Here is a 23,013-nt window from a genome sequence, read left to right on the forward strand (position 1 = left end):
TCTACTATTTTAGAAATGTCTTTTGCTTTAATGTCGTGCCCTAAACAGAGTTTAGTTAAAAAGTTAAAAATAGTACAGTGGTACTACATGGAGCCCGGCCGAGACTGAAAGAGAATAATTAATATGGTGACATGCTGTTGTTTCCTGTGCCGCGAATGTACTGCGAACTTTCTTGGAGCTACCCTATTATGCTTGTAATCAGCAAGAGGCTAGAAACTTTATTAAAATAATAGGTTTGAAATCACACCGAACTACCCTGTGCCGAGTTTCTTTTTAAATACTGTTTCCACTTTTATCCCAATTTTACCCACACATTGTGTATAGTCTGCTAACCCTTACAGTTGGTCATCGCAAGCCGTCATGTGAAGTTCTTTTCACCTGGGGGAACACATTATCCAACTCCGTTGTCCGTTGTCTGTTGTTGCTAGTGCAGTGACAGCGATCACCCTCCCCGCCCAGCTTCCAACACTGTCCAATTTGTTTAAATGCCCAGCCAAGTCAGAGGCAACGCAAAGGATTCAAACCTTCCTTTTAACGAGTTCCATCTACTGAATTTTTCCCGTATGATGTAACTTGTCTAATTATTATTATTATCTAGAAATGAAAAGCCCATTGGCTAATGTAGAATGGAGTGAAAACAACGTTTAACAATCATTCAAGGTCTTGTGTAACTTTTCTTTGTACACGGTGAATGCAAGTCTGGCTCAAATGAAAAGCAAGTGCCATTCAACCACACAGTGATTTTCACTTCACTTCCACTTCGTGTACAGTACAGTATAAGTGTGGGTTTGGCTGAGAGGAAAAGCTGATCACCTTCACCTTCACAGAGAGAGAAGAGAAAGGAGGCTGGAATTGGAGCCGCCTTTACAGCAGCGGTAGCAACACAACAAGGATATCACGTTCATACCTTTTACATCATCCATCTTCTTCTCCAGCTCAACCTCCAGCTAGAGAGAAAGAGAAAGAAAGAGACAGACAGATAAGGGAGAGGAATTGAATGAAGGGAATGAAAGATAACTTGGTTTCATAATCAAATAGTGACCGCAGGGCAGGGGGATGTTACAAGGTTAAATATGATCTCACAGGAAGGACCAGTATAGATCATAGACTGGTGTGAGTAAGACATTGGATGCATTTACAGTAAACCTTTCATCACTCTTATAGAATCAAATGTAATAATCATCACCAAAACGTATTTGTAGAGCAATTTAACACAAAATGTGTTTTCTAGACAGAATAAAGAATAAAAAGGTAGGGCTGTCTCCGACTAAGGATCATTTGTATAGTCAAATCTGATTGGCAAGGCATGATTTGACTGAGAGATTGGCAGTCGAATCAGCCTGATTGGCTGTGGGGGGTGCTTCATGTCTGATTTAACATATACTTGCTTGGTTTCTACCAATAAATTATTATATACTGTATATCCTATTTTGTCAAACTATTTGTTAATTAATATAGCAAATTAGGCCAATATCTAAAGTTCTAAACCTAATCATGCAAAAATAATAATAATAATTGACTAATAAAGAGAGATTGGTAGTCAACTAAGGCTCCCTTGATCAATTAGTCGACTAATCGAGGTTAGGCCAAAACAAAAGTGAATAAAAAAGTGCAAAGACACTGAATAACAACATTTATGTACCGTTTGAGATATAGATTAATTGCCTTTATATTCCATTGCAGTAGATAAAGCGACAAATGTTTGGAAAATGTACAAACAAAAAACGTATTTGTCTGGTGAAGAGAATATGTTTTTGTTTTGGATAGATTCACACAGAAGGCTTGAAGGAGAAGTGTAGGCTGGCATTTGTGACTGTACTGTATATGTGATTATTTTGGGTCTTTTCGTTTTGTGTGATGAAATTTGTTTAACATAAATTGTAGGCTTTAGTTTACATGGGCTGGGCACATTAAGTGCAACACACTTTAATAAAACAAATCAAATAAACAATAAAAAGGTCACTAAATGAATCATAACACATCAATTAAATAAAAATACTCAATAAAATAGTGCTTTTGCAAGCTTCAGCTACATGGACACCTTCTAAGGTTTAGGAGCCTGGATGGCAAAGTACCAATACTGGATCGTTTAATGGCGTGTCCAGTCCTAAGGATAAATAGTCTATCCATCTATCTATCTATCGATTATTTAATGTGGCAGAGTGACACACAATTGCAGTACGTGTTGACAAATAGAGCTTATAGAACAACATTTTCCAAAAGTCATCTTAACAGCCATATACACTATGTTTAACCAATTTTGGGCGGGAACCCCTTTTGGTGTTTTAACTAAGCATTATGTTATACTTTAGCTAAGCATGTCACCAAGATTGCCTTTTTTCACCTTAGAAATATTGCAAGAATCAGAGCCTATTTGTCCTTGGACGATGCAAAAACGCTAATACACGCCTTTACACGTTTTTTCTCGGCTTGATTACTGCAATGCACTTATTTCAGGACTGCCTAAGAAAACAACTGACAGATTACAACTTGTCCAAAATGCAGCAGCCAGAGTTTTAACTAGAACTAAGATGAGAGAACATATTACTCCAGTTTTGGCATCGCTGCACTGGATTCCGGTTGTTTTTAGGATTGATTTTAAAATTATTTTACTTGTCTATAAAGCTCTCAATGGTCTCGCACCTTCCTACCTACATGACTGCCTGCCTGCCTAAATATGTCCCAAACCGCCCCCTAAGGTCTTCCACCGCCGGCCTGCTCGCTTTGCCCCAAAAAATGGCAACTAAATGTTGTACAAGCTCATAGCGTGCCACCGAGTGGCGCGCTACGAGCTTGTAGGTCTGCTATTTTTGAAAAATCTTGAAAATGTGGCACAAATCTTTGAATATATATTCTTTCGGAAGACTTTTTTATTTATTTCGAAGTCAGGCCTAAATGGATTAAGAGATGTGTGAGATGTGTGACTTCATCTAAATGTCATTTGACCGGTCCTCCACTAAGAGATTTGTCTTATTGTGGGCTTGAGACGTGTACTTACTACTTCATGTTACAGTAATTACTGACAAATGCAGAACTGGTGGGGGTGTTCAAATTGTCTTACTGTCATATTATCTATCCCGCATTGTAAGCTGGTGTTCTTTTAATGCTAAATAAGGCACTGCATGGAGACCAGGTAATATTGCACGGTTTGCCCTGGAGCACAGACAGAAGGAACGATTCATAATTTAAAATAGTAGGTGATCTAAAGGTCAGAGGTGAGAAGACGAAAGTTGTTCTGCATGAGGAGATGCATACGTGTATCAAGGTTTTATTGCCGACGGTCAAAAGGCTCATGAGCTATGCTTGTTCAAAGTTTGCATTTTCAATTACGCTCAATATACCTCTTCAATCGCTTGGCACTTCTTGCAATGAATGTGTTGCAAAACATGCACTGGTATAAGCTATAAGTGCCATGATTAAACACATGATTTCAGTTTTTGTTATTCAAGTTCTCACATCATATTTACCTTCATGGGATGAGTTAGGTAGCACTTGTACGGTCGTACCAGCCTCACTTCTTATGGCATTACATTACAAACTAACCACTGTATGTCTTTCCATTTTAAAGTTGCAGTCACAACAAACTTATAATAATAGGCAAGTTTACATAATACATACGGCCGCTGTGGACCTGCCTCTGTGTGCTTATGCATCATCATACATCTGTCAACTGTACCTGCTTCATCTTCTTCTTGTGCAGTCCATTTAGGAAGGAGGGTGGGTCACACTCGTTGTGGTCCAGATCTGCTTTCATGAACTCTTCACAGGTCATGGCGCTGGTAGGCGTGTCCTCAAACTCTGTCAGTCTAATCCAGGGGAACATAACATAACAGAGCCAAGTAGTGAGATCAGGTTTAACCACTTGAACCCCAGCATCCATATTCTGGGGGGAACGTTAGCCAAACAATTGCAGATGTACAAGCTCACAACGCGTTGCAACACTGCCTGCGCGTTGTGAGCTTGTAGATCAGCCATGTTTGGCGCAAGACATGTTCAATACATCTAATTAAAAACTATAAACATCAAAACCATTTGACTGTGTACTGATATCTGCTATAACAGCAACTGTTGTGCTACTACAGTTGTGTGAAAGACATTAACCCTATCGTTCAAATTTTTGGCGTGTTATTGTTATAGTAGGCAAACATTCTCCTCTACTCTGTGTCACATAGGACAGCTGTGGGCAGTTTAGAAACAGTCTTCCAGTGACATCATCATTAGGCAGATTTATTTTTTAAACAAGACTTTTTCGATGGCTTCCATTTTCACAATGCAACTTTTCAGGACTAGAAAGCCTGCAGTTTCTATTAGCTTGTATTCCCCATTGATGATGTCACTGGAAGACGGTTTCTGAACTGCCCACAGCCCTCCTATGAGACACAGACAGAGTAGAAAAAAATTGCACCATTTCTTCATGATTATTAGTGAGGACCTATTATATGAAGATAGGTTGAAAAGTGGCGAAGTGGTCCTTTAAGTTGTTAATTAAAAAGGAAAGTGGTGACATTGGAATGAACGTCTAATGAAATGATTTTGTTTCAGTGACATCACCCACCTCTTTCTGAGTGTGGCCTCACACACCTTCACCACGCTGATTATTTCCTTACTGGTCCGTCGGAAATCATGCATGCGGGCAGCGACTAGCAGAGCTGAGAAAATCAAAACATCTCATTCAACAAATAAGCACACAAAAAAGCCTTTCCTTCATTCACTAAATTTTTTGTGTTTGGTCAAATGTGAGCTTTGCGCCTGTGTCAATGTGTGTGGGTGGATGTACTTGTTCGTGTATGCATGTGTGTGCACGACGTGCATGCACTAGGATCGGATGCACTAGGAGTGCAACTGGAGGTCATGTGTTTCTATGGATTATTATTATTGTAAAGCTCTATTACTTATTGCTCACATTTCTTTGTTGTTTCTATTTCTTTTTTAATCTTGATTGTTTTCTAGCGAGGCACAAGCTGTGTGTGAAATATGTTTTTAAAAAACAACATTGTAAGGGCATGTATAATTAAGGAAAAAGTGCCCAAAACATGTTTGATTCAGGAAATGTATGAGGTATGTCTTGATAATACTGATTGTAGAACACAAACACTTGTGGTTGTGTACTGCAATAGTTCTCAAACCTTTTCACAAAATAAAAAAGTTAAACTGTTGCAAAAACATGTAGATGTAGATGTTGTAGATGTTATAGTTAAAGTCGTTAATTATATTAGTACATTTTTCTGGGGAGCCCCTGTAAACCCCCTCCAGGACCCCTGGGGGTGCCCGAACCCCATTTTGAGAACCACTTAAGTACTACATATAGGGTTTGTATGTGGGGAGGTGGGAGGGCTGTGGACGGGTGTTCTGTGTATTTTGTGAAAAATTGAAAATAAAAACAGAATATTTAAAAAAAAAAGTACTACATATAGAGGATGTTTTCATTAAGACCAAGTGAGCAGTGGTGCGTTTAGGCTGTTATACAGAGTATAGAAGAAGAGACAAACGAGCACTCTGTCAAAAAAAAAGCATTTTACCGGGTGCACGGCTCACGAAGAATCACTGTAGTAGAGAAATAGCCAGCACGCTGAGGAAGGCTTGACGCTGAAACGTGTCCGTGCAACTTTATGCAATAAAAGTACCAGAAGGACTTTGGAGCGCTGGCTATTTCTCTACTACCGTTATACAGAGTAGCATTCTGCCGCTTGTTGCTTGTAAACACAACTTGTAAAGTCCAACAGAAAAGAGCCCAACTCCGTGTCGCTCTTCATCACCATCCTCTCCTTGAGTTCTTGCCAACAGGGGAGAGCACATCCCAGATTTACTCACGTTTCCGAGGTGGACTTTAATTGTTGTTTTCAGCGCTATGCTCACAATTATCATCAATTCCCTCTCAGCTAAACCCTCGTATGGAGCCCAAAGGTTGATGCCCAGAAACGGCTCAAACAAAAATAACAAATAAAGCAGAGACTCTGCAGATGCAAGCTACAAATGGTCCATTAAGCAATTTGACTGGCTCTGATACGTTTTAGGAATAGTTTATGCTATTACAGGGGGGGGGTTACTGCTCAGTATAAACCGTTAAGAACATGTGCATGTGGTAAGGTGGTGTACAAATAATATTGTGTGTGTGTGTGGGGGGTGCTTTAATTAGCCAATTAGCCAAGATGACGGCATTAGAGAAAGTTCCAACTGTCTCCAATGGTGAGACAGACATAGTGAGACAGAGCAGGCATGCCAACAAAGGCCCTGGATGGGATTTGAACTCACAGCCTCAACAGTACATGGTAAACGCCTTAGAGCACAGAAGCACACGATACCAAAACGTAGGAGACCATTTTAAGGGAAGAACTATGGGACGAATATGACGGAATATGTTGCACTGTGTGTGAGGCTTAAAGCAGAACAGTTACATAATGGTCATTAGCCTTGCTGCGCTCTACAGCCTTTTAAAAGATGGATGTGTGCTCCTGCTTCTGCGTGCAGTCCTAACAGCCCTCAGGATGGTGGAGGCCTGCTTTTAGTCCTAACAGCCCTCAGGATGGCGGAGGCCTGCTTTTAGTCCAGACAGCTTTGTCAAACATACACGAAAGCTGCAGTTTTCATGGAGGAATTTCATCACATTCTTCTTGAAATTGAAAGTTTACCATTTACTGTAAGCCCTATTAAAAAAAAGAATTATTGAAGATGTTCGCCTATGACATGACAAATGTGTTAAACAAGCTACAAGCTTGCTGTCGCAAGCTTATAGATCTGCTATTTTTAACACATTTTTGTGGCTTATAATGACATGCCCAGAATAGAGTTAAAGTGGTTCAAATGGATGGATCTATGGATGCACTGAGCAGGTTTCCTGACTCAACCTCCCCATATCTATAGAGTTAAAGTGGTTCAAATGGATGGATCTATGGATGCACTGAGCAGGTTTCCTGACTCAACCTCCCCATATCTCCCTCTCAGCTCTTCCTCTGGTTTTGTCCTCGCTGTCTGAAAACTTTCTTTGCACACGACGGTCCAAAGACAACGATACTGCCATCATATAGGGTAACAAACTTTACCAATGACAACCATACTGCCATCATATAGGGTAACAAACTTTGCCTTCCTCTGTGTGCAAGTGTGTCCTCCTCAATAATTTATGATCAATTAATTATTCAGGCAATGCAGCCGAGGGAACAGAGATGAGCCGAAAAGTAAATTGGTCGCACCAACGGACACGTGGCGGAGGAAGAAGGTTATTTGATTTCAGGGCGTTGTGGGAACATGAATTCTGGCCATTCTGGCCATATATGTAGCATGTCTTGAGTGTACAGGGTTTGATGGTCAGATCAGCATATGGAATGTCAGAACATGAAGGACGGGTGAGGAAGGATCAACGCGTATTGTGTGGTTTTATCCCATTTTAATATAAACATTTTCTTGCTATGCTTTCTATTTTATTTTGTATTGAGTGGTGTAAGAGTGATATCTGTCGGCAGTAATGATCACGCGCAAGATAGGCTCTTATGCGCATGCGAGGACTGGCTGCGAGTCAGAAGGACGATGGACATTGTTGTTGACGGGTGTTGTGGAGCTGTCGATTACCTAGCCACTAGCTGAAACTAGTTGAAACTGCCTGAAAATAATGTGTGAGTTTAATAAATGTGTTTCAAATATGCTCGAGTAAGTCACTGTCTCACCCGTCGATAACCCCTTTGCGGAAGGAGTTGCTAAAGTTGAGGAGTAATTTAGTAAAACCGTACACGTATGGAATGTCAGAACAGGTCAGCTCCATATACGTATGCAGATCTAGGTGATGATCCAGTCTTCTCCATGTATGGTTATCCAGGGTTATACGAGGTCAATGTCGTGATCTTCATATATGGAGATGGCCATATATGGTGGCGTGACGTGTCACGAGGCGTGACCATATATGGAGGTGTGACCATATATGGAGGCATGATGTCACGAGGAATGATGTCATGAGGCGTGACCATATATGGAGACGTGACTAACGGATGGGAGATTCAGGTTTTCATAGTGTAAAATATGGAGATACATGGTTTCTACCCGACAGCGGCGGCATGTTGGTTGTATTGTATTGCTGGCATGATTTTTTTCTTTTTTTAAATCTCCCTGTATCCAGAGAACGTTTGATTGGACAATGATGCCATTGTATTGCAATACCCTGATTACAATCATGCAGCTCCACCATTTGCCAAGGACAACCACGCCGGTCTTCCTCTGGTTTTCCACTGATGAGCTTTACTGGAGCAGCTGGGGGTAAATTGCTCAAGGGCACTTTGACAAGACTACAAAGCGACGGGAGACATAGTTACTTAATGACCACCCAAATCTTTTCCCCCAAGCCAGTACAGGCATTTTAAACCAGCAAATCTCCAGGCACGAATCACAGCTGTTAATTACCCATAACATCCAGTCCTGCACAGCAGTACAGCACTGTGATTTTTGTTTTAATCTGTGAATGTATGTGTGTTGTTGTATGTCACGGTCGAGAACGTGGATAGTGGACACCATTCAAAGTAATAGAGCCACAGAATATGGTGGCTACGTCCATCGAGTTCAATGGAGAAGAGGTGCCATGTAATAACCGGTTCCTCATAGAATTCGGTGACATGGACAAAATCAAATACTAGTATGTTTTTTACAAAACGCCTCAATATTTATATTCCGACAAAAAATATATTTAGATTTATATATATATATATTTAGATAGGTTATTTAGATACTATATTTTTTAAACAGATCTCCAAGCTTGTAGATAGTCGATGATGAATACCTTGGAAAGTGAGCCATTTTTTGCCAGTTCACACTTCTCTGGAAGCTATTTTAAGGCTAGGACTTAGATTTAGAGTTCAGGTAAGGGTTAGATTAGGCATGCAGCAGCGAGGCCCCGAGGCAGAGGAACGATGAGTGAATGTGGTGAATGCAAACTAAAAGGATGCTTCACACAAAGCCCTCAAAGTGTGTCCGTCATGCTTACCTGCACCACACAGCCCAGCGGGCCTGCGTCCGGTGTGCATCCAGTCTCTCTTCATCCTCTGGACGAGTCGCAGCGCTGTCATGGTAACTTCGCGGTTTTTATCCCCAAACTCCAGCAGCTGGGCGAAGCGGGGAATGTAGAGACAAGGATCTGTTGTTTGTGTGTGTGTGGGGGGGGGGGGGGGCAGGAAGAGTACATGAGTTATAGGCAGATATACCCTACTATCACATATGGATGTTTTCACTTTACATATATCATGACAGGTAATGACAGACTTTTTGGACTGGGTGGGTGGGAATTGTGGATTCACAGAAAAAGCAGGGTGGTGCATTGAAAATATGGCATTTGTTATGCTGCTGTATGCTCTGCTGCCCCTGAACAGAAAATACATTCTAAAGAAAATGTGTGGAAAAATACTGTCATCCTGCAACAAATGCTACTCAAGGGACAGCTCCACTGGGGGAAAAAAAGAATGTGTCTCAGACTGTACATTTAACTCTGCGTCTGGCCAACAGGATCATCAAAATTAAGTACTTCAGCCACTGCAGCTGAGACGTCCACTGCCTTACGGTAGATGTGATGACCATGACCACGTAAACTTACATACTTAGTTGACCGGGGTCCCCAGGGGCTTATGCGATGTCCACTCCTTTTCCCTCCACACCTTGTCAAAACTAGCCCATCTTCAAATTCACCAGTTTGCGACATTTGTGGTTTTGTAGATCTATAGTGTTTGATGGTTTTACTTTGCAGCAGTCCAGTGTCTTCAAAAAGACACATAGCTATTATTGGACACACTGCTTGTTGCAGGGATCAGACCTGTGACTTTCAATATTACAGGACAGCCACTTTAAGCAGTATGGCCCCACGGCAAACCAACGAAACGCTAGCCACCAGCAGAATCCTGGAAAACTTTTTTGTCTGTGGCTGTAGCTGGTAAATCTGTCATTTTCTCCTAGACAGATTGGCAGGCAGCCAGCTCAGCTTCTGTCTTTTCTATTATAAAACAAAAACTACTTTGGTAGCTATGATACTAAATTGTCTGGTGAAACTGTGAACCCTGCTTGCCATCGGGGGCCAGTTGACAACAAAGAGATAAGTTTCGTGCTCTGGTTATGAGAGCGGAGTCAAATAACTTTGATCTTAGTGACGGTATTTAAAGAGCCCTCGGTTGCAGAGCTGGTGGAGTCAGCTGGTAATAAGATCCAGCAGGGCCCTTCCCCCTACGTACCATGTAATGATACTTCTATGAAACTGCTCCAGGCAGGCTGCAGTGGACCATCTATAGGGCTGCTGTAGTGCTACTCCATCACATCATGTCTTCTTCTGCACATCAAAATCTTTAATTTAACTCCGTGTACAAATGTAACCAAGTAAGTGTACTTTTGGTTAGATTTGTAATGCATCAACACTGCAGAAAATGTCCAGTAATTGGACAAGATGGCCGACACTGTTCTAGGCTACAGATTAAGAATAATATCTATGGAACCGCTACAGCGTTCACACTATGCAGTAATTCATTATAATTATAATAATAATCAACTTCTATAGGTTCTATAGTGCCTTTCATGTGTAGAATGTAGCTCAATGTGTTTAATGATGTTGAGGACATTAAAGCAATTAGTGTAATTCATATGTAATGCACTAATGAAATCCTGGGCGCTACACTCCCTCTGCTAACCTGGGGAGAGCAACAGACTGACCTCATGCTTCCTTCAATGCAACTGGGGAGCTTCCCCAGTTGGACGTGCGTGGAAGGAACACGTTATTCCAACCAGTTCCTTTCCCCTCCATCAGGTGCCCCGGGTGACCAGGGGGAGGCAGTATAGAGACCAGGATTACTGCATGTTTTTTGTGGGACACAGGGAGAACATGCAAACTCCACACAGAAAGGCCCTTTCACTGATGACACGGAGGAGAGAACATTCCTCCCAGCGGGAATCGTACCCAGGACCTTCTAGCTGGTATATATATATATATATATATATATATATATACAGTATATGATGATTTCCTGTTTTTCATAGAAGTGTATATTTGTACGTCTTTAAATGTTCGGATAAATTGAAAATGGAGGACCCTGATGTGAACAAGTGTTAGTGCTTTCCTGGATATAACCTCAGTTTTTGTATTGACCTGTACTTTCTTTTAAACTGTACCCATTCTACAAAATGAATACAATTTGCAATCAATCAGGCGAAAGCACCATTAACTATGCCAACTATGCAATTGGCATCTTAACTCATTCAGACTGTAGGACGTGTACAAACATCATATCTAATCCAACCGTAGGTCCCCTTGGACCTTTAGCGAATCTCCGGACGATAGGTGTGAACGGTTTTGCCGAAGTGCAAATGGGGGACCATTTAAAACAAAGGCGGCTTGCATGCTGTGGTTTGCTACTAAACAGAAATTTGCATGCACAAGGGCTGCCAAAGTAGGCTATCTTTTGTTGTTTTTTCCCCCTCTCTTCAAAGTTAGACTGGGCAAGCTCTAAACTGACTGGGCCCATGTGGCTCAATGGACCCTACTTCGGTGAACGTGACCATCGCAAGGTAATAATGGAACATTATGCCTACTGGTTTTCGTGGGGAACGGAAGGGTTTACCTTTCAAAGTAAAATCTCCCATATCTGCTGGCCCTCTAGCGCTCTTATTTATATTTAAAAAAAACTCTTATTTTGAGAAAATAATAATAAACGTCACTCAATGTGTTAATGGTGGCTTTTTTGCGTTTCACCTCGCTAAAAAACATCCATGATCCGTTCAACTTGAGCATCAGTGCAGCACATAGGTGAACTAAGTGACATATCACCGCCACCAGGAACCCGGGGTAAAAGGCACTTGTATATGTCACGGTCTATTACTTGGACAAATGGAAGAAAGATAAGTATGTGCCGTATCAACATTCACAATGTTGAGACAAAAGTTGGCCCAAACAACGAATACGGATGTATAGTGAACAAGGAGAAGTAGACGCAAAGGCAAGAGATACGATAGATTTTTCGGGCAAAAAGTGTCGGGAATTGGCGATAACATAGCTGCAACATAGCAGATCAGAGAATAAATGATATGTAGCTTGCGGAGTTAGTTCAGTTCAGATATACTCGAGGGGCTCATTCAGTGTTATTCAAGACCCACATGTAATTCGCTGATGTGGCATTCAGCTGACCAATTGGGCGGGGTATTTAAGCTCACCTAGGACTGGATTCTTCCTGCGTTCCTTCCTCTGCAAACGCGTTCCTGGTGAGCACAGTTTGCTCCCACCGCCCCCCCAGAATCGCCGGTGGGCTCTGCTATTCCTCTTCCCCATGGGGGGGTTGTTATTGTATATCTATCTGGTCTTGATGGCTGTATAATTGTGCAGAGCAGGGAGAAAAATGTAGCAGAGCCGAACGCCAAGATAAAATAGTATATGCACTATAATCCACTAGTCAAGTTTTTTTTGTAGGCCTCAAGATCAGCTAGAATGCCTTTAGGAGGGCCATTCGAGCCGCAAGTGGAGTCTGCAGTACTACCGTTGCCTGGTGAGAGCAGGAGTGGACCAGGTGAGACGTAGGAGGGGCCCGGACAGGAGGCAACCCACAGAGCCTAGTCGCTCCACATACCAGAATTGTACCTCTCAGTCCCGGCACAGTAGTTCTGGAGTGGTTCCAACGGATTGTGCGGCCCTGTCTTTCCCTACTGGGTCTGATCGAGGGTAGCTACTGGGACGTAAGTCGGGACTTGATCACCCCGGCTGGGTCACCCGAGTGAGGGGTATGATGTTCGGTATATTATAGTCACCAATGTACAGTTTTTAAATGTACAAATATTATAAAAAATAAAAAAGGAGTAAACTAGGCCAACTAGTAAAAATCACTAGAAGTGAAAGCCCTAATATGCACACTTGTACTCTCATTTTATAATAAATAATACATATTTGTGCATACTGTAGATCTATCCCTGTCTGTCACTGTCCATGGCTGTGGAATAGAATCTACAGTATATGTAAGTAACAATGACTGTAGTAGTGTAATATGTACTGACACTGTTGTACGTGCTCATGTAATGCCCGTGTACTAGCAGCCACCGAGTTGTAATGCTGCAGTTAATGAGACTAGTGTTGCATACAAATGACTGTTGAAGTACAATACTCCTGATGAAAAAGAGTGAAACCATTTATCTAATGAAAAATGAAACCCCTTATTAAAATGTTCCATGTGTTAAAACCCCATTTTCTCCATTGTACCCATTTTGTTCCCTGTGTTATGGAACACAAATATCTTGTAAAAAATGTATGAAATGTGCTATGTAATATCTAAAGAACTATGAGACGCTGTTTCATATATCCAGTACATTGTGTCTACTACTTTGTTTGGTATAGTATCTTTGACACAAGCAGTCACTGTTCTTCCCTCAACTTTATTATCTGTTATTTAGAGTCTAGACTCTAGACATCACTGTGCTTGGCTGTTAGTCGAGCATAATACACAACTATTCCTCAATGTTCTAGAATCTACTGTAACTAATCAGATGAGTGTACAGTAGTACTGTATCTATGGAAGTAGCAGTCACAGTTCTAAAATCTGGTATAGTATTTGTAGAGCTTACAGCACACCAAATTTATGTCAACTGCTAAAAATAACTTATTTGTCAAGTACTTAAAAATCTGTTTTTGGTAAGCGCCAAAGAAATCAGTTCTCATCAGTTCTACAATCTGATACAGAACTTCTGTACCAGTCACTGTTCTAGGATTCAGCATAGCATCTTGTTTCACAAAATAACTACAAGTTCTAATCAATACACATTAGATTTGTACCTGCCTAGCTACATCATGTAATTCTATATACTTATGGCAATGGCAAATGCCAATTTTATTTTGCTACAAGGACTTACGCCAGAAATTCTGAGGCAGAGCAACACAGTGCAAAGCAGAGGGGCAACCATGCCTAAGGACACTGCTTAGCATTGTTGCTGCATCCACCGCACAAGGACTTCTGTTTGCCAGGAAAAATATAAATAGACTTTTGACCCCAACTCTCCCATTGTTTCCTGCCAATGGGAACATTATAAAAAAAAGGTTGTGTGCCAGTACCATAACCTAACCCATGCTAGAGGTTAGTCATGCAGATTGTTTTAATTAATTAAATAAATAAAGTAAGATAATGACAAGAAGCTCAATGTAGAGCAAATGGATGAAAGGCAGAGCTTTTCCCCCCAAATTGCAGCCATCTGTAAGTGCCATGGACAGTGACAGACAGTGGCTAGACATATGCATATGTCTATTACACCTCAAATTTCCTCAACTGCCCGAATCTTTGGCTTTGAGTAGTGTAAAAGTTCAGTTTGTTTGTATGCCTGCTGCTAAGAATATGGTTGTGTGCTGCATATGTCTGTTGCTGCCCTGCCTCATCATCTTTAATTTATATTGTGTATACATTCTCTGTGTTCTTAATAAACGTCTGAGTCTTCAGAGACTATCTGGTTGTCATTTTGTTCTCACTTCTCAGAATGCACCGTTTGCTTAGAGATAAGTGTTTCAACTGAATGACCACCTGTCACCACCTGTCTAGAAGAAAGCTTTTAAGATCACAGCAGGGATTCTAAATCACAACACTTATTTTTCAGTATTGTGAAGATATATTGACAGTGGTATTTAATAAAAATAATTATTAGGTCATAATTTAGGGATAAATGCATTCAGTCTCAATACAGATTTATTTTTATATTGCATTGATTTTTGTCATTGATTCTTGTCACTTCTAATACTGGGGTTATAATGGAACTGCAACTGTCACTTTCATGCCTGTGTGTACCCCATAGTGACAATTTGATTGGCTGAGCAATGTCGTATTGAGGACAGAAAAGTGAGGAGGCCAAACGTGATTGGCCGGAATGTGATCATGTATGGTGATAAAGAGCGCTGCTCACTTCACACAAGTGTGATTTTATTTACATGGCTGAATAAATAATATTCACAATTTTCTCATTTTCTGATGAGATGCATCAGAAAAGGAGACGGAGAGAATAGATATGGGTTGCCCTGAATTCAGAATCATTTTGGAAGCAGCAAACATGAGAACAATTTGCATAGCGTGTGACATGTGCGCTGATGCACTGCGTCAGCGACACACACACACACACACACACACACACACACACACACACACACACACACACACGAGGGGGGGGGGGCTTCTGACTCTACTCTGACGTTCACTCCGTGCGTCAATCTGATTTGTCGACAAACGAAGCTGGGCGTCGAGGAGATTACAGCTAGAGGAAAAAAAGAAAAGAGAGAGGAAAAAAGACCCGGACATAAAAAAAACTCTCCGACAAATTACTATTCACATAATATTCACACGGTCGACACGGAACAACATCTCCGATAGAAGCTTTTGGAAGAAGGAAAAAAGAGAAAACCATCTGCCGGGATTAACGCTGACGAGAAAAAAAAACAGGACTACGGGTCTAGCTCTGGATTACACATTCGCTGAAAAAGGGAAAATAAAACGACGCTCCGTGGACACGACTCCCGTCCAAACCGACCATGACATGATCACGGAAAACGGGAGGAAAGTGTTATTTGATGAGAGTTCTGGCGGTGGTGGAGGTCGAAGACGGTTCTCCGACACACGGGGGTTTATTGATGTTGCTCGAATAAGCGACCCGGGTTTTGTAAACTTGAACATTGGCCAGCATTAATCGCCGTGTTCTGTGCATCGCATTTAGGGACCGGGATTGACAACACACGATCCACCGAGCACCGTCGTCGTTTGAGTGTTTATTAGGGGGGACAGCGGCCAAGCGCTTGCTTGCGTGCCGATGCCAACGGCAGACTGCAGGTTGCTTCACCATGGCGGGATCATGAGGTGCTTGACTTATCTCCTCTTACTCCCAGAAACGCTGAAGAACTCCAGGAAGGTCGGGAAACACTCGGGCGGACTCCCACTATGCTATGAGATCCTAACTTTGTCCTTGAGCAAAAAGAAGAAGCAGAAGATGGCTGCAGAGCTGTACCCCGCCGCTGCGACCACCGCCAACAACACGTCGGACCTAGCCGGGGGCAACAATGGCACCATCTTTACGGGGACCGCCGGCGAGAAGCCGACCGAGGTGGAGGTCAGTCGGTCCGCTAGCAGCACCGCGACCACTCCGACCACCTCCTCCACCAGCAGCACCACCCAGCAGAACATCAACAACAACAACCTCGATCCGCCCAGCTGGCAGAGCAGCCACCCGACGTTACGGGAGAGGTAGGGCTTGCTTTACTGTCATTTTAGCGAGCTGTGCATTGCAATGCTGTGACCGTCTGCAGCCCTCAGCGTTGAGCTAACTTTTACAAATGTACACACTGTACCCTCTGTGTTGTTGTGAATGAGATGAACAGGGTTTTTGCAGTATAGGTGGCAGATTCTTCTGGTGCAGTCACATAATTCGACAGGTCACGGGTTTCGGTGTGGTGGTGGCCTGTCGAATTATATGCGCCTTCAAGATTTCAGATTTTTGGGGACCCACGTATTAGGTTGTTCTTGGCGAGCTCAATAAAACTTAAAAACATAATAGTCCAAATGATAAACCAAACCAGTACAGAAACAATAAAAACGTCCTCCTAACCTATGGACACTAGTGTCGCCCGATGTCCACTCGATAGTATCTGCAATTAGTTAATTCAGATATACATTATTATTATAGTATAGAATGTGTTCGTACAGTGCTGCATACACTATTTGATGGGTAAACTATTTCAGAGCCATGACATCGGCGTGTTGACGGTGGTCTTTTAGCAAGAACTTGGGAATACGTGCATCCTGCAAAATGCAAAATTGGTTGAGGGTACAATAATCTATTCTACACTACAGCAATATGACCCACTTAGGCCGATTTAATTAGCGTCGCCGTTGTAAATGACAGACCGTAATGAAATAAACGATGTATTATATTTCCTGCACATACAGTAAGACTGTAGAAGTGATTGTTTTGGGACCTATGGCGTTTTGAGAACTATAGCGAGAGACTGCGCTGTGCTCACAGATATTACATAACACCAGATTCAGGTTACGCTGATGCTTAATCGTAAATATTCTTTCTTTTAAGGAATGCGTTGATGTTTAACAATGAGCTGATGGCTGATGTCCACTTTATTGTGGGACCCTTGGGGGAGTCTGAAAGAGTTCCAGCACACAAGGTAAATGGGGGGAAATTAAACAATTTTCTTTCTTTAACCAACTATAGACAAACCACTGTATATAAAATAAACGTTAAATAATTTATTTTTTTGGTCAGTGGTCTACCCACTCTCTTACTATGCAAGTTGCCAACATGTCTCTGCACCATCACTACCAGGGCAAATTCCTTTGCATTTATTGCACTTGGCGGAGTGAAGTGATTCTGATTGCATGTGTCACTGATGCATCTGCCTTTTTTGTCCGTCCCTCCTCTCTCCATATCCGTCCGTCCCTCTTTCCCTCCCTTCCAGTATGTGCTGGCCGTGGGAAGCTCCGTCTTCTGTGCCATGTTTTATAGCGATCTGGCCGAGGAAGAGTCGGAGATCCATATCCCAGATGTGGAACCTGCTGCATTTCTAATTTTGCTGAAGTAAGCCACTCCGCCATCACTCATCTTAGCAAACCAAGCAAGGGAGGTAGAGAGGAGATGACAAGCCCAGTCTGTCACTTCAAAGGATGTTATTACTCATCCAAAAAGCTTAAACCAGAGTCGAATGCCAGGATGCTAGGAGCGCCAGAACGAGCATAGTGACAGAAAGCACCATGCTCTGTAATTGCTGGTTTCTCTGTGCTTTGTTCAACTACAAATGCCCCCCCCCCCCCCCCCCCCCCTTGTCTTTGCCTCATCCTCAAGCCTGACAATTTTCTTTGGGGGGGTATATGCATACTGCAGGGATATAAATAGCCTGCCTTTGTTGCTCATTCAATAGCATTGCCTAAGCCAGCACCATGGATTGTTGTGCTTGTTATCCTGTGTGAGAAATAGTCTGGGATGTGTCAAGTCATCACCCAACCCTCTTTTAGGGAGAGAAGAGCGATCAGAATTTAGTTAAGTTATGGTTTCCTTTTGTTGGTTTGTTAGCAGATGTAGCTACAATTACTAGTGAGACAAATAGAAACGCACAGAGCATTTGTTCACCACATTCTGTTCTGCATGCCATTAAGTACAATAATACAAAATAAGTGAAATTGGGCAATGCTTTTTACTGATCACTCGTTTGTCTCCCTCCACAGGTACATGTATAGTGATGAGATAGACCTGGAAGCAGACACGGTGCTGGCCACCCTATATGCCGCCAAGAAATACATAGTTCCAGCTCTGGCCAAGGCTTGTGTTAACTTTCTCGAGACGAGCCTGGAGGCCAAGAACGCTTGCGTCTTGTTGTCTCAGAGCCGCCTATTTGAGGAACCAGAGCTGACGCAGCGCTGCTGGGAGGTGATCGACGCCCAGGCAGAGCTGAGTCTGTGCTCCGAGGGCTTCTGTGAGATTGACCTCCAGACGCTAGAGATCATCCTGAGGAGGGAGACGCTCAACACCAAGGAGGTGGTGGTGTTCGATGCCGTCATGAACTGGGCCGTGGCTGAGTGCAAGAGACAGGGCCTGGGGCCCAACACGCGCAACAAGAGGGAGGTACTGGGCAAAGCCCTGTACTTGGTTCGCATCCCCTCCATGAGCCTGGAGGAGTTTGCGGATGGGGCGGCGCAATCAGACATCCTGACACTTGAGGAGACACACGACCTCTTCCTATGGTACACGGCGGCCAACAAACCAGAACTGGGCTTCCCTCTGACCCCCAGGGACGGTCTGAAGCCCCAAAGGTGCCACCGTTTCCAGTCCTCAGCCTACCGGAGCAACCAGTGGCGCTACAGGGGCCGCTGTGACAGTATCCAGTTTGCAGTAGACAAGCGGATCTTCATCGCAGGACTAGGGCTGTACGGGTCAAGCGGCGGAAAGGCTGAGTACAGTTGCAAGATCGAACTTAAGAGGCAGGGCACGACGCTGGCACAGAACATCACCAATTTCGTGTCGGACGGATCCAGCAGCACATTCTCTGTGTGGTTCGAACACCCGGTGCAGGTGGAGCAGGACGCATTCTACACAGTCAGTGCCGTGCTGGACGGCAACGAGCTCAGCTACTTCGGACAGGAAGGAATGACAGAGGTGCAGTGTGGGAAAGTGACTTTTCAGTTCCAGTGTTCCTCGGACAGTACCAACGGGACGGGGGTGCAGGGCGGGCAGATACCAGAACTGGTGTTCTATGCATAAGCTGCACTGGACTCAACTATTGGTGGAACACCCCCCCTCCACGCTCCCCGAGCCTTCAAAGTAATGTAGCATTAAAGAGACTAAATTATGTCACAATAAATGGCCTGATAGTTCGTCAAGAGAGACTTATTTTAAAACAAAGTAAAGGAAACATTTGTTTTATCTTATTTAAGTTAATGTTATTTTTTTAATTTAATTATTTGGTTACATTTAACGTTATTTTCCTTTGTTCTGACATCCCGTGTGGAGAGCTGTGGCTGCTGTAGGAACAACATTAGCATAGTGCTTTGTGGTTATGTAATCAAGCTGAGCTCCATAACTGGAATCAAGTAGGAGCTGCTTCAAATCAGGGTGGGAGCCAGAGACACGACGCTGGTAAATATTCTGCTGTGGCTGGGGAGTTCTGTCTACGCTAACAGCCACTTTAGCAGGCAGGCAACCAACCACCATTTGGAGCCTCTATTCTGATCTTAAAATCAAGTTGGCTGGTCGTATTGCTTCACATTGTGATTTAAGAACCACTGTGGCCTGTAGTAGAACGTTTGTTTTCTGCCCTGCTTCAAAATTGTGCGATTGCAAGTCCATACGATGTTGTTGGTATAGCGCAAGCAGCGATGTTACACGAGGAGCAAACTTTATGTATGTATGTTATGATTAACAATGCAAAAAGTAGTAATTGTAAAAAAGAAAAGTCGTTTTGCACTTGAGAGGATGGCCTCCGCAACGTTGTGTCTTTTTTTTGTAAAATACAGTTTAACTGTACAGCTTGATGCTGTTGAAACCCAATAAATGTTCTGTACAAGAATGCTTATGAAAAAAAAAGATATAAAAAAAAGATAAAAGTTATAATGTGACTGAAGCTTGAGATATCAGTTCTTGTCAATGTGATGCCTTGTTCCTGTGTGAACCCCTATGGGAAGTGGTTATTTGAGGGATAACAGCACCCTCTAGTCATCCTTAGGGGAAGTGCATGCTGGTCATTATTAAATAAACCCAAGCCAAAGCTGCTTTAATTATTTACACATACACAAAGGATTCATAATGCATGTCAAGTAATTTGAACCCCAGTAATCCAATTAGACCATGAATTTGCCATGTGAAAAATCAAGTCACATCTTACATTAGGTGCTATAGTTCACTAGGTAGACCATGGCACTAATATCACAATTAGAGCGTTATTCACCATGCAGCTCCATGGGTATGGGCTTTAACACTACCAGTGGTAAATGTTACATTCTGTGTGTAATGGTGAGAGAGTGGCACCAACACAGCCAGAGTTGGGGCTTGCATAACGTTTGTATCTTCAAGACTAGAGTACAGTATGGAACTAAAACTGTCAGGACGAGTGTATATTCCCACTGGGATCTACCATGCTAAAAATGCATACACTCATGGTATTGTAAGACATTTTGGATAAAAGCATCTACCCAAAAGGCACATGGGGAGCTTGGCAGGAACAAACTCCAGAGCTAAATTTAGGGGCTCATTTGTTCCACTGAACAAATTGCATTATTGCACATGCATTATTGTAAGACATTTTGGATAAAAGCATCTACCCAAATGGCACATGGGGAGCTTGGCAGGAACAAACTCCAGAGCTAAATTTAGGGGCTCATTTGTTCCACTGAACAAACAACAAGAACAATCAGCTTCTCTGACAGTCTAAGAGTAGACACACAAACCCATTTCAATCCTCATTCAACCCCAAGTCAGTTGTCCTATACATGTTAGAAAATTAGGGTGAAAATACCATGCTGTAGTTTTACTCTCCAAGGCTTTGACTTTTAAAAAGCTTAGTTTGGTCAGCAACTAGCTAAATTTAGGGAAATGTAACGTGTATCCTCAAAAGATGTCATAATGAAAAAGGAGGCAGTATGGTACCTATGGCTGGAGCGTTGATGCATAGTTCTCTGGCCAGGACGAGGAATGTTCTCCCCAGAATGTAAACATTCACCTGATGGAGGAAATCAGAGTCGTTGTAATGAAACAAAAAAACAAACAAAACTTTAAACTTCTAGCATGAACTTATTAAGTACATTGAGAATTTGAGCGGGAGACAGTGAAGAGGAAGACAATATGGAGGAAGGTACCATTGGGATCTAAAACCTGAACCTGTGGTCTGAAGGTGGAGGTTTCAACCATCAATGGGCACTTCAAACATTGACATTTACAGGACCATTTACCCATTTAAAACTCCAGAATTTCAAATGTAACTGGGCAACAAAGTTAAGACCCACTTTCTTTCTTTTAGACACAGGTTTTTATGTATACATTGTGTGATATCAGTAACAGATATTCGGAGAGAGATTGGGCGGATTGGGAGAAGAAACGGGTACATCCAAGTAGCACAGTTACAGTTACTTATTACTATAAGACAGACATAAAACTCCCAAAATGTATCTGATTAAAAGCTAATTGTGATAGTGAAGGTTTAATCAAGGATTTTATTTAGGCAGTTTCCATTTATCTCTCACACACTCACACCTCTTCGAGCTTCATTATCCTGCTATACCTTGTGCCACTAAGTATGGTAGAGGGTCGAAAGAAACACAATTTAGATGATGGGGTAGAGGCAGGAGGCTGACTGCATGCACGTGATTTATGTCACTTCCACTTGAGCTATTTAGCCTGATTGCCCATGCAGAAGCCTAGTTTAGCAGTTAAGAGAAAAGGGGGCGGGTGGATGAAAGAAGATGTCATTGGGGTTATCAAGCGGGGAACCTCCCATCACAGATGTTTCATTGTATTGGTCCCCAGGCCAAGACACCTCCAGAAGGCTCTGCAGTAAACTCTATGGCAGAAGCCAACCCTACCTTCCATACAAGAGGGATAGAGTCAGTACTGACTAAGTAACAATGACACCACAAGCATTGGTATCTTCTGTATTTCTGACATATGTAATGTTCCTTCCCCAGTTATCAATATCAGAGCAGGAAACCTTATTCTGGTGGTTTTCAATCTCAAAGACATGGTGGCCATTGGTAGAGAGAGCAGGGGTGAAAGCTTGGTGACCAGGTCACGATCCCCAGGTCAGCTTTCTCCCGTTTCTCTCCAGACCAATCCTTCACATCTCAGGGGTTGGTTTGGGGTCCCTACCCGGGTAGACAGTGAGATGGACAATCAGTCAGGCAGGCAGGCAGACAGATGGAGAGGCCGACAGACTCTCACTCTCAGCCTCCTGTGGAGCCAGGCCGGCCTGCAGCCTCACCCCGTTCTATTCTGAGAGTGAGATTCCATTCCGGAATTCAAACAGAAAAACAAAGAGGTGGTATGATGGAACAGAATGGAGCGGATGTTACCCTGGCTTCAGGCTTTGGCAGATTTGATTTGTACACGTCAACATTTTACTTCCACAGTTATTAAGGTATTATGAAATAAGTCAAATTGAATATAGGATATAAATGTAGGATAGGATAAAATGTTGATAGTGATACTATGTGGAAACTATGAAATGTAAACTATGGATGGAATTGTAACTATAAAATGAATAACGACGAATGCCACAGGACCCTCCAGACAGTTTCCAACAACAGGCAGTGAGGCAGATACACCCGGTTAAGGCCGGGTTCTAAGGCCTCCAGTCAACATTTTGTTGACTGGAGGCCCGGGGGTCTATAGTAGGCCACCTCCTTTTTCCCCCTCTACACCAAATATCTTCACTGACATTAGCGTGAAATGAGCTCTTTGGATCAAATAGTAATCTGAGCGAGGCAGATGGCTTATTGATTAGAGTAGGTGACAATATTATCACACGAAAAGATGAAATTACCTATCTAGGTTCCATCCTGGAGG

The 23,013-nt window shown here is 42.6% G+C and overlaps 2 protein-coding genes across 3 annotated transcripts in view; one reads left to right on the forward strand and one right to left on the reverse strand.

Annotated features, from left to right (window-relative positions):
• The window catches only part of brf1a (BRF1 general transcription factor IIIB subunit a), a 112,441-nt gene that overhangs the window by 64,603 nt on the left and 24,825 nt on the right, over nucleotides 1-23,013 (reverse strand). For both annotated transcript variants that reach the window (XM_083791334.1, XM_083791335.1), the window contains exons 6-10: nucleotides 21,103-21,175; nucleotides 8,966-9,115; nucleotides 4,556-4,649; nucleotides 3,677-3,806; nucleotides 908-947 (exon numbers count right to left, since the gene is read on the reverse strand). In XM_083791334.1, the coding sequence (XP_083647460.1) occupies nucleotides 908-947; nucleotides 3,677-3,806; nucleotides 4,556-4,649; nucleotides 8,966-9,115; nucleotides 21,103-21,175 (487 nt within the window). The remainder of the gene's footprint in view (nucleotides 1-907; nucleotides 948-3,676; nucleotides 3,807-4,555; nucleotides 4,650-8,965; nucleotides 9,116-21,102; nucleotides 21,176-23,013) is intronic.
• Nucleotides 15,249-20,088, forward strand: LOC310878240 (BTB/POZ domain-containing protein 6-B-like). The gene is made up of 4 exons (XM_083792444.1): nucleotides 15,249-16,202; nucleotides 17,044-17,134; nucleotides 17,426-17,544; nucleotides 18,189-20,088. Exons 1-4 carry the CDS (start codon nucleotides 15,772-15,774, stop codon nucleotides 19,219-19,221), a joined length of 1,674 nt encoding a protein of 557 aa, XP_083648570.1. The 5' UTR covers nucleotides 15,249-15,771; the 3' UTR covers nucleotides 19,222-20,088.

The sequence above is a fragment of the Protomyctophum parallelum genome (genome assembly GCF_964188405.1).
Source record: "Protomyctophum parallelum genome assembly, chromosome: 20".
Classification (NCBI taxonomy): domain Eukaryota; kingdom Metazoa; phylum Chordata; class Actinopteri; order Myctophiformes; family Myctophidae; genus Protomyctophum; species Protomyctophum parallelum.

Coding starts and splice junctions, on each gene's coding strand:
- LOC310878240 (XM_083792444.1), top strand. CDS start 15,772: ATGCCAACGGCAGACTGCAGGTTGCTTCACCATGGCGGGATCATGAGG. Junction 16,203..17,043: donor CACCCGACGTTACGGGAGAG/GTAGGGCTTGCT, acceptor CTTTCTTTTAAG/GAATGCGTTGATGTTTAACA. Junction 17,135..17,425: donor AAAGAGTTCCAGCACACAAG/GTAAATGGGGGG, acceptor CCTCCCTTCCAG/TATGTGCTGGCCGTGGGAAG.